The sequence below is a fragment of the Echinops telfairi genome, unplaced genomic scaffold, assembly GCF_000313985.2.
Source record: "Echinops telfairi isolate 266 unplaced genomic scaffold, ASM31398v2 ScPeMD7_7468;HRSCAF=8506_0, whole genome shotgun sequence".
Taxonomy (NCBI): domain Eukaryota; kingdom Metazoa; phylum Chordata; class Mammalia; order Afrosoricida; family Tenrecidae; genus Echinops; species Echinops telfairi.
This window is the reverse complement of record NW_022111369.1, coordinates 42,228,943-42,241,291: the sequence shown is the minus strand read 5'-3', so window position 1 is coordinate 42,241,291 and position 12,349 is coordinate 42,228,943. Positions and strand designations below refer to the sequence as shown.

Genomic DNA, 12,349 nt, shown 5'->3' with positions numbered 1-12,349 from the left:
TTGAGTCCTTGAATCAGCTAAGAATTGAAGGTGACCAGATTTTAACACTGGTAAAGCGGGACATCATTGACAAAACTCATATCCTGGTGAAATAGCCACATGGCAGCCGAAAACCGTATACCCTAGCTTGTCATGCCTTCTTTCCAAAAATCGGGACTTTTTTAAAACGCCGCGGGACGCAGGGCAAATTGTTAAAAATCAGGACTGTCCCGCCAAAAGCGGGACGTCCCGCCTGTGTTTTTTCATGACAGATTTATTTGAATCTTTTCACAGTCCATGTGCAGTATGCTCAATACTTTGAGCATACTTTGCCAACACCATAGTTCAAATGCACCGATTCTTCTGCTTCTTTCCTTATTTATTGTTCAACTTTCATATGCATAGATACTATTAAAATAAACATGGCTGGGGTCAGGCACACCTTAGACCTCAAAGTGACATCTTTACTCTTCAGCACTTGAAAGAGTCCAGTGCACCAGAAGGAGCCTGGGTGACATAGTGGATTATATTTTGAGCTGTTAACCACAGGGTCAGTAGTTCAAAACCACAGCTGCTCCACTGGGGTGAGGGGGTGGATGAGGCTTTCTATCGCTGTAAAGTGTTGCCGTTTGGTGGAAACCCACAGGGTTTCTGGAGTCAGAATCCGTTCTGTGGCAATAAGTGAGTGAAGCAGATTTGTCCAGTGCGAAATACGTCATAGGGAGTTTTCTGCTTCCATGAGCACTGATGCAAGCAAACATTAAATCCTTGAAAACATCAGCCTTTTGTCCGTGTATTGTCTGTTGGCCCACCTGAAAAGAATTTTGCTTTTTTACATTGAGTTTGCATTTCTTTACGTTGAGTTTGCATTTCTTTACATTGAGTTGTAATTCTTACTGAAGGGTGCATTCTTTGATTTTTATCAACATACTTCAAGTCTACTTCACTTTCAGTAAGAAAGGTTGGGTCATATGCATAGTACAGGTTTTTATTAGCCTTCTTCCCATCCTGATGCCACGTTCTTCTTCACATAGTGCAGATTCTCAGATTGTTTGCTCAACATACACACTGAACAAGTATGAAGAAAGGATACACGTCTGACGCACACCTGTCCTGATTTGCTGTGTTCAAAGGACTGACTCTTGGCCCATGTACAGGTTCCCTATGAGCACTGTGAAGTGTGTTGGAGTTCTTATTCTTTGCATTGTTTTCTACTTTGATATACACATTTGAGTACCTGTGCATAATCAATAAGATACAAGGAACCATCTTTCTGATAGTCTCTGATTTTAGATAAGGTCCATCTGATGGCAGCAAGGGTATTCCTGGTTCCATGTCCTCTTCTGAATCCTTAAGTTTCTGACAGCTCCCTGTTGATATATTGCTGGGACCATTTTTTTATTATTATCTTTGACAAACTTTAACTGCTTGGAATATTTATGCCATTTAAAAATAATGTCAGCATTCTATTGGGTCACCTTTCTTTGAATGGGCACAAATATGGATCTCTTCTAGTTAGTTGGCCAGGTATCTGGCTTCCCTATTTCTTGGTATCGTTGATTGAGTGCCTCCAGTGCTTCATCAGCTTGAAACATTTCTGTTGGTTTTCCAATAATCCTTTGAACCTGTTTTTACCCCCTACTGTCTCTCGTGCACCTGGGACTTCTACCTTCAGAACCATCAGCTCTTGATTGCATGATAACTTCTTGAATGGTTGAATGTCAACAATACATTGTATTTCTTTTCTTTCTCTTTTGGGATGCTTTCTACATCATTCAATATTTTACTCATGGAATCCTTCAACATTGCAACTTGAGGCTTAAATTATTTTTCTTCAGTTTCTTTCAGCTAGAGATATGCCAAGCATATATTCTTCCTTTTTGGCTTTTTGCATATTTCATTTTAATACTCTGCTTTGTCTTCTTGGGCTACTCTTTAAAATAATACGTTCCGCTCTTTTCCATCATCATTTCTTAAATTATAATTTTTAGAACTTTTGAGAATTGAAGTGTGACTTGGCTTTTTGGTGAAATGTAAAGAATAGTATATGATAAAGCATACCCCTTGACAGCCACTTTTCTCTTTAATTTATTAAATTTACACAACAATACTGTGATCACTAATCTGTAGAATAGCACACGGTGAAACATACATAATTCTGAAATGTAGCGCAACCTAAAAGTAGATGAAACTGACTTGCAGTTTTTCTTTTTTTGCCGACTGCTTTGTTAATAGCTTGTCAGCATCCTGCACGCACAGCTTGCTTCCAAAAGCTAGCGATAAAGAGGACAGCTTTTATTCACTTCTCTTAGTATCCCAATGCTGGCGGAAGAACTCGGCTCTGTACGATATTTCCTTGTGTGTATCATTAGTGTTACTTCTAAACAAATCACATTCTTTATAAAGTATTTACAGTCAGTAATAAAACATTCATCCAACTCTTAATGAATTACTAAATAGAGACACAAAGTGAAGTGTTCTTCCAACAACTTTTATTGTAAGCCATGATAAAAGCGGCTTCTCCCAGGAGTGCCTGCCCTCCTTCATGATAGAGTTTCATAAAAAGTGTTAACTTCTTAGCGTGACATGACGCATAAGTCATACTACAACTTGCTGTTGCATGCATTTTCAAACATTTAGAGATCAAACAAAATCATGGAGAACAGTGGTGGGCAAAACACGATTCTCCAAATTTAGAATTTTTAAAAAATTCAATTAAAAAAACACATATACCAGAGATGACGCTCACAAAATATTTACTATCTGCTCCTTTACAGAAAATTTGCCAAGTCTGAAATATAAACATATAAAACATAGGTAGGGGGCTAGTTCAAGTAAGATGGTGTAAGCTCCTGACAGCCTGTCTTTCCGCTGAAGACAGCGGCTAGAAAACATGGATAGATGTACGATGACAGCGCTTTCAGGACTCAAACATAAATCGCAGCAGGCGGATGGGTTGAAAGACCAGAGTTTAATGTACTGCCTATCTGTCAGTGAGTTGCCATTCTTTTCTCTCTCTGACATCACCTGGCCTGGGCAACCAGGAAGGTGGATGTCAGTGTGAGCAACGAGAGTGGCAGAAAAAGCCCTCGAGCTCATCCCCGTCTCTGACAGTGTGACTGGCGCTCAGAAATACAGACCCTGAAACTGAGGAAAGGGACGCTCCTCTGACGAGAGAAGCTGGGTCACAGAGGTGGAGCAGCCCTTTTGTTTTCGCCTCGCTGCCCTCCTGCCCGTTAGTCCCAACAAAGGACCAGTTGCAGAAAGTGAGTGGCAGAATGAGGTAAATTAAGTCCCACCTTTCTGTCCAGAAAGTCAGAAAGAGGAGCCCCAGGGAAGTGGGAAGTGCTGGAGACAGCAAGAAGAGGGAGGGACTTGAGAGAGATCCTGTATATTTATTAATAAAATCCCGGACCTGAAATTACTGGATATGGCAGAGAAAAGAGTCAGAGAACTTGAAGACCATCATAGAAATGGTCCAATCTGGAAAATCGAGAGAAAAGGGACTAAGGGACAAAGGAGTAGAGTCTTCGGGTCCTGTTGGAGAGAAACAACATCGTCCTAGGAGAGGAAGTGTGCAGAAGACACTTAAGTGGGAAGGACAGCGAACTACCATCCAGTGCAGGTGGGCGTGCAGAATAGTACAGCCAATGTGGCAATAGCTTATAAAAGTAAACATGCTCACCCTGTTACTCAGAAATCCCATCGCAGGGTTTTAGTTCAGAAACATTTAAAGAGAAATAAAAACATTCTAAGCACACTGCAGACTCATCTTTATAGCAGTTCTTGTTGGTAACTAATAAAGGCTGGAAACAATTCAACCATTCTCCTGCTTGCATTAAAAAAAAACAAAACTGGTACATCTACATAGCAGAATACTACTCGGCAAGAGAAAGGTATGAACTACCGATACAAATAACAATAACCAGAATGGAAAATGCCAGTCTGGAAAGTTTGCTCTCTGTCAATCCTTTTGTATGGCAAATCTAGAGCGACAGATCATTCCTTGGCAGGAATTCGAAGTATGCCTACAAAGGGATCATCTGAGAGAGTTTTTCTGAGGGATGGGACTTTCTATATCCTGTATCGTATACAGCCCTGCTTCAAAACCACCAGTGTCTCTGTGGGAGAAGGGTGAGACTTTCTACTCTCATAAAGAGTGACACCCTCAGAAACCCTCAGGGGCAGGTCTGCCCTGTCCTTCAGGGTTGCTGTAAGTCAGCACTGACTCGATGGCAGGGGTTTTGGTGTAACCACATAGTGAGTCTGTTAAAGCCATGATAGTAGGGCTTATGGTGAGGACTTGCGTCTAGTACAAACAGAATGGTTCTTACTTGCTTCAAGAAAACAGGAAGAATTACGAGTATTCCTTGCCATTTATAGCATCGTATATGACTAATTTTGTTATTGTAAATGCTAACTTGAAACTTTTTTATTAAGAGGTGATACACCCACATAACAAAATATTTAGAAAATGTTTTCAATAGTGTAATATGTATCAGCTGTTCAACACCTTGGTCACCACTTTTTTTTGTTTTTTTAACTGTAGTAGGAAAGAATGGGCCACCCCAGTAGTCCCCGAGGCTAAACCATTACCATCCCCACAATTACTTTAGCAAACCTGGTTCCCCTTGTGTGGTAGTCTGGATAGACTAGAGAAACAAATTCATAAACACGCATATGTATATAAGGGAGAGGTGTATATACAAGAGGAATTGAACATTCAGAAAACATCCCAGCACAGTTCAGATCAAAGCCATAAGTCCGATATTAGTCCATATTTCTGATATCAATCTATAAAGTCCTCTTCAGACTCATGAAACACATGCAATGAAGCCGAATGCAGATTACAGGCCAGTGGGTAGAAAGTCTTTGGGTCCAGTGGCGTTGTAAGCATCTCATCGCTGGCAGGGGTCTCACTGTGGCCTCTCCGGCTTCCGAGGTCTGGTTGCGTCCATGTGGCTTATCTTCTGCCATGTCTCCCAGGGAGTAGCAGAGAGAGAGAGAGAGGTGTCCTCTGCCTCCAAGGAGGAAGTCCCAGAATTCTCAGGGGAAGGCCATGCCCACAGAAGTCTCATTGGCTATCTCCAGATTGACAGCCTGGGCTCCACCCCTACACTCTTAATCCTTAAATTGACACCAGATTAGATGACTACCACACCTCTGCAACATCATGCAGAGCTAGTGATCGAGTTTGCAATGGTCACCACTTTTTAGTAGCATTCATTAATAGCGCTTTCTCCGTGTATCTAGTTTATGTTTAGATAATTGCTGTCCCATTATATAATGATCTCTATGCTCTTTTTTCATTGATGTTATGTTTTAAATACCTCCCTGTGTCATTAGAAATCATTAAAAGTGTTTTAATAGCTGTTTCATAGGAACAAGAATGGGTGGTCTACTTCTGAAGGGTTAGCCATCGACAAATTAATGAATAGCAGTGGAATACTGTCCGATACAGCACTGGCAGCCGAGACCCTCAGGTTGAAAGGCATAGAAAAGACAACTGGGCAAGAGCTGCCTCCTCAAAGTAGAATTAAACTTAGTGATGTGTACGGAGCAAAGCTTTAGGGATCTTCATTTGCTAATGCTCCACAACTCAAAAAGAAGACAAAGCCATAAACATTCATTGATAATTGCAATGTGGGATGTGCAAACTATGAATCTAGAAAGATGAAAAGTCATAAAAATTGAAATAGAAGGCATATCATAGGCAGTAGTGAGCTGAAATGGACTGGTATTAGTAAGGTGACCAGACATCCCACTTTTTGGCAGGACAATCCCGATTTTTGGTGTTTTAAAAAAGTCCTGATTTTTGGAAAGAATGCATGACAAGCTCGGCGATGGTCTATTTGGTCCATATAGACCAAATTTTTAATCAACAACCCCCCTCACCCCAGTCAATGGTGCCCCGCTTTAAATCTGGTCACCTTAGGTATTAGCCATCATGAATTGAATAACTACATGGTTTAATATGCCGTGAAATATCAATTCTAGAGAAATAGTGTCACATTCATCATCAAAAACAATGTTTCATAATCTATCTTAAAGAACAATGCTGTTGTAATCTCTATTTAAAATATAGCCAGCTTAATGCTTTCTTTGCCGTCAGCTCTGGGCTTTGGTCACCGGTACTGGAGACATTTCTGTGAAAGGCCCGCTTACCAGTCTTTTTCGAAGCACACACATACAATTCCACGCGTATGTAATTCATGATGGCTGTTGACACTATTGCTATGCTCGTTCCGTAATGTTGTTAAGTATTATAAATGGCAATGCAATTCTTGGCCTGATGAAATGTCTGTTTCATCTACAGAGAAGAAAAGCAGAGATCTTTTAGCACCCAACCAAACTTGCTGTTGAAACCAAACTATAACAAAAACAAAACGTTTCTGCTCTAACGTACTTCATGATTGCTTTTGCCCATTCACTTCCTCAAGTGCCCTTCACTGTATCCTCTGGACTGGAGCTGGTGGGCTACATTTGGCCCGCCATGTGGTTTGTTCATAAGCGTTCACTGGAACGCCGCCATGCTTATTCATTTATGAGTGTAAGTGGCTTCTTTCATGCTAGATGACAGAGTTGAGTAATTGCTACAGAGACCATTTGTTTTGCAAAGCCCAAAGTAGATTTACTATCCCACTGTTGACAGAAAAAGCATGCTGTTCCAGACTTCTGCTTTGAAACTCTGTAAAACAGGTCAGATATGCTTTTTACTGAAAATACTAGATGTCTTCTCACTGCTGACTGGATATATTCTAAGTCTTCAGTTTCATATGCAAATCCCTTTGAAATTTAGTCTTAAACCATTATGTCAGGTTCCAATCCAGTATCCCCTATCTTTTCACTGGTACACACCTCTTACAAATGGGTTGTCTGCAGGCTGTTTGGCCCTATTCCTAATTTGTCAGTCTCAAACACTGGTTTTGTTTTATTGAGTCCGCTTTTTAAAATGGCTTGATCTCACTTAGGAATCCAGATTTTGAGGTGTCTGTGGAAAATAAGTTATAAATACTGTAGTTCTTCAAAGTATTTCCTCAGATGACGCTGTCTGGTCCCTTAAACATTTACTTTTGGGAGTCCTAAGGAACACCTCTTCTCTGTCATGGAGTGGCAGTATGAGTTGGAATCGATTGGCGGCAGTGGGTTTTGGGTTGTCTCAGGGTTTGTGGTTCTGCAAGTGTGGTCCACAATGGCAAATGACACTCACTGCCATCAGGTCAATGCTGCCACCTCACAGCCCTGTACTATAGGACAGGGCAGAATTGCCCCCGGGGGCTTCTGAGACTGCCTCTTTATGGCAGTAGAAAGCCCTGTCTTTCTCCCGTGGAGCCCCTGTTGGTTTCAAACTGCCAGCCCTGAGGATCGCTGCCCAACTCAATAACCACTATGCCACCAGGGCTCCAGTGTGGTCTAAGGCTACCTCTTAATAACACACTGTCTTCATGAGCGCTTCCCGCCTTCCCTTTCTTGAAGGCACATGAATACCCTAAATGCAGAGGCTGAGTTTATTGTGCTTGTCTGCATTTTCCTGGAGTAAGGCTCTATGACCTAAAAATAGTTAAAAATATGTGTTCAAATGCACGTGCACACTCACGAATGTGGTGCTAATGGTAGTTCAGTATCACCTTCAAGGTCAGTCCCAACCCTGTGGTTTTTTCCCTCTGCCATATTAGGTTTTACGATCTGCTACTGACAATCTAACAGACAAGATCCTCTCCCTAAAGGCCACCTCTCCCTTCTCTGCACGGCAAACGGAATTGTATAGGAAAGCACAATCGAGTGCAAAGGGTCTGAGATGTAGGCAGAGAAGCTTGCAAAGTGTTGTTTTCAGAAGTTATCTTTAGATCATTCCTGGCCAAAGAAATTTCATAGGCAAGTTTTGGTGGACAAAGGTTTAAGTTATGTTTTAAATATTTCTGCATAATTTCAAACTTATCTTAAAATAGATCAGTGAAATAATTTCAGGCGTCCTAGTAATGAAAGTCACGGGGGAGATAATTGTGTTGCATTTCTAAAGCATATGTTTTTAATTTTAGCTTGCTGTAGAAATAGCATTATGCAAATTTAGTCAGAAGAAGAACTGTTACAAATATCTGGGAAGTTAAATACCTATTTAATATAGATTATAACTGTTAACCATGTTGGATATCTTGCTTTTTCTTGACTGTTACTTTTCTAAATTTAAAGCAGTGGAGATCTTTAACAAAGGAAAAAGCAACTTTAGGACCATGATAGCCTCTTTAGTTGATCAGAGAACACAGTTTGAGCTAAGTAAAGACAATGAAGAAAAGAAAGAGGGCAGGGATAACTGTTAATGCCCTTAGCCTAGTTTTATTTTTCCCTTTTAACAGAAAGTAAGGTACTTTGTTTACTAACGAGTAAGTTACCCGAATTTAAGTCGAAATTCTTAAGATGAACCAAGTTTTTTTCCTCTTAGGACTACCATTGCTGTGTTGGCATAAGGTAAAAATTCTTCCTATAATATCCAAACCTTCTTAGTGTGTGGTGGTGATGAGAAAAAAAAATTTTTTTTTCAAGCATAATTCTCTATGTTTATGGCACATTCCAACAGGGGTCTCTTCAATTCTTCTTTGAACTTAAGCTTTTACTGGATGATGTTTGCCAGATTTATTTGTCTTGAGTGCAAAATCCTCCAAACCTTTGGACACAGAGTAACTAATTTTAACATATATTTGGAAAGAATGACATTTGTTTTATTTGCGTGATGGACACAAGGACTTTTCAGAGGTATACGCTGGCTTTAGAAGTTTATGCATAGGATTCATTCTCTGTATGTTGTGCATACTGTAGTTTTTGCTAAATGGCAAAGTAATGCTATTGTACAAAGTCTTTCAAAAGTCAGAATGAGCAGCAACCTGGAAAACAATGGCTTTCCCTTGGCTGAATGTATATAGTCAAGTAGATTTTACTCGGGCTCATGAAAGCATTCATTTGTAAACATTTGTTTATTTTCTTAGAGAGTAAATCGACAAACACCTTCTAGAGAAAATATCACTAATTCCTGGGGCCGGGGCTGGGGCTGTGTTCTGCTTCAGTGTATGCCTTGGAGAAATTCCCATGGAAGTCAAGAACTCTCAAGTGGGACAACATCAGAGAACTTTGATGTGATATGTTTTATAAGGCGTTACATCTCAGCATGTAAAGACGTGTAAATGGATCGTTCTCAAAGGGTGTGGAGGGTTTTCTTTCCCAGTAGCGTCTCAGTGAAGCATTTTTATAGGTTGAGTTTTTGAAAAGCACTGTCTAGAATAAGCCAAAGACAAACAAAAAAACTCAAATACTGATAAAATTACCTAAAGTGTATTATCATTTTATATTCACATCGTAATATTACCCATCTTATACTTTTCTTTTTCAGCTGGATATGTCAAGTGACCAGATAGCTGCCAACCTGCAAGCCATTCTCAATGATGTTTGTAGGCACAGGCCGCTGAGTTTAGGTAAGCAGCTTGTTGAGGGTGGACTTCTCTATAGCCACACTGTACTACTGTATGCAGGACTAAGTGTGAGCGATCGAATTCACTCACTGTCAGGAGCGTCATTCCGACTCAGAGCCATCCTATGGGACGGGGTAGAACTACCCGTATGGGTTTCCAAGGCTATTACCTTATGGGAGTAGAAAGCCTCATCTTTCTCCCCAAGAGATGAAAAAGTACTAAGAAAAGACTCAAGTTAGCTTACAAGTACAGTAGCACCAGTATTGCCAGAGAGTCAAGAAATAGAATTTAATCCTCCAGCAGATTTCTCACTCTCTTATTAATGAGTTGCCATTGTCTAGAGAGGATCCCTTTGTAACATTAATAAGGATTATATTGTAAAACCTTGAAAATCTCCAAATGATTTTTACTATTAAGTGTAACAAAGTTTGACATGCAATTGTAACTGATTGCTTTAATCTTTTAATAGTGTTAAATAAAAAGAAAAATAATTTACGAAATGTCATTTTGAAGTTAGACTATTCACGTTGTCACTAGCGTTATCAGTTGATTTTTTTTAACCCTCATTCATTCATATTAGAAAAGGGAAAAAAGGAAAAGAAACGGTTTTTATCATTTGATGAGAGTCAGTTCTTTTAAATCGGGCAATGCATGGATATTAAGAATATTTGAGGTGTGGAAGCTTGAGGTTCAAATGTAGTAGGCAAGAACAATCTAATCCGTGTCTAGGTCATTGTATTGGTGCCTTTCAAATGCCTTCTCAGTCAAATTTCACTTACGGTGCTTGAAGTCAGGCCCCTTATAATCAGTGCACTTATGAGTTTACCACAATGATTATTTGCCAGCTTTCATTTTATGACTTAGGTTATGCTTAAAATTCAGTCTTATATTCCCTCTCCTATGGGAGTTAAATATACTCATAAATAAGTATCTCATTGGTGTTTTTCTGTTATCCAAAATAAAATATGGTCATTAACCTGGTACCATTGAGTCAACTCTGTAGAAGGTTTCTTGAGACCAAATCTTTAAGGGACCAAACAGTCTCATCCTTCTTCTATAGCGTGACCTTGGACAGCCTACCTAGAGAGTATGCAGTCCAGCACTGCCCTTACAGGCACGGCCACGGCCCCTTAACATAGGATCATAGTGCTTGGAAATTATATGCGTATGGATTCTTATATTCTATTTAAAACTTCTGCCTCAAGTGTGTATTGTTTCTATGTAGGGTCTTCTAAAACTATAGTAGGAATGTAGTTATAAACCCTTTGAAAACAATGCTGTTTTTGTTTTGTTTTAAATGAACTCCCTTATCATATCTTAAAACTTTTCATTTACAGGGTGTTTCACTGAATGTTTGGTATCAGAAAGGTAGCATGTGCTGACTGTTTTAAATAAATATTTAGAATATTTCCATCAAATGTGAATATTACCACCTGCTCCCTTCACTGTTGACTTTGCAGTACAGTAAATTCTCTGTGATTATCTTTTGGAAAAAAGGAATGAATTATTAGTGAGTTTATGTAGTTTCAAGGACAAATCTCTGAGACTCAAAACAGTGCTAGTTTGCCCTGTAGTCTAGGAATGGAACAGTCTACCCTCTTTACTAGTTTGAGATATTCGTAACATCGTACGTTTCAGGTGAAAATGTGCCATGAGTCCCGTTCCTTGTTGTGTATTTGTATGTGTTCATTAGGCAACTATGGGATGAAATAAACGTGACCTTTTCTGTCCTTGTTTCTAGGACCCTTTGTGGTACGTGCTTTTCTTCGTAGCTCAACAAGTGAGGGTCTGTTACTGAAGATTGAGCCTTTGTTGCCGAAGGAAGTGGAAACCAAAGAAAGCAAACAAGTTGCCTAAATGTACTGACTTTTGATGTTATTTTCAGTGGATTAAGAAGCAACAGAGGAAATTATAAAACTGCATAATGTCTGAGTTTGGTGTTTTCTTCTTATTTCTTGACCATTATAGCTGGAAGTGAAGTTTAACACCAAACAATCTACAATCATTTCAAATATAGGAAAATAAATTTTTTCTGTTTAAACCTACTTTTAAGATCCTTTTCTATTTTCTTCCTTAGGATTTGATTCTGCATACTGGTAATCATGGCAGTAATTTTTAACTCAATAACTTTCTCTTGAGAGTCGTAACCATTTGTAGGGTTAGTAGCATGCTCAGTTCCCACAAGGGGAAACTGACAGTCATGAGCTACAGTGCAAATACAACTCTTTGTAAAAGTAAAATTGGAAAGTGTTTGTTCTGAAGGATTCTGAATATTGTTTGAGATAGTGTGAGTATAGAAATTGATTAAGCCATTAAAATGTGCTTGTGGGAATTTCCCCCCCTCCTATAGGCCATCAATTTGCAATAATAATAATTACAACAACAATAACTTTATTATTGTGGTGCTGTATAACATGCAAGAAATTATGTAGTGTTTTCACATACTTGACCACATTTGATCCTGAGTAACATAAGTGTATGTTGAACGAACATACTTATTGAAGTATTCAGGGACAACTTCACGTGTGTTGACTTTGAAGACTGATATTGTTCTTGGGCTAAATATTCACTTCTATGTGACGAAATAAAAATAAATCAATAAGGATAATTTTGGCATGAAATTACCAACTCTCCTTTCTTGAGAATAATGCCCTTTACTTGAGATGATCTCCTTCCGCTTATTAACGAGTTACCCAAAGGGTCTTTCTATTATGAAATAGTAGTACTGACAAGTATGTTGGCAGTGTTTTCATACACCCCTTTGTAGATAAATTGACAGCCCCAGTTAGGCCATTCAAGTCGTTGTAGAAGTTTTAATGGTCTGGGAAGTCCAAGTGACTGACCCCCATTGCGTGACTGCTCTTCAAGGCCCGCTGCTGGCTTTGGAATGGTCGTTGGTGCTCTCATCT

At 39.4% G+C, this 12,349-nt stretch overlaps 1 protein-coding gene and 1 non-coding gene across 2 annotated transcripts in view; one reads left to right on the top strand and one right to left on the bottom strand.

Moving 5' to 3' along the window:
* The window catches only part of MRPL1 (mitochondrial ribosomal protein L1), a 75,988-nt gene extending 64,503 nt beyond the window's left edge, over positions 1 to 11,485 (top strand). The window contains exons 8-9 of the mRNA XM_004703395.3: positions 9,362 to 9,443; positions 11,182 to 11,485. Of these exons, the coding sequence (XP_004703452.2) occupies positions 9,362 to 9,443; positions 11,182 to 11,297 (198 nt within the window). The 3' untranslated portion in view covers positions 11,298 to 11,485. The remainder of the gene's footprint in view (positions 1 to 9,361; positions 9,444 to 11,181) is intronic.
* On the bottom strand, positions 4,521 to 4,628 carry LOC115873384. The gene has a single exon (XR_004048383.1). It is a non-coding gene; the product is annotated as a small nucleolar RNA SNORA66 (small nucleolar RNA).
* Positions 11,486 to 12,349: the final 864 nt, after the last annotated feature.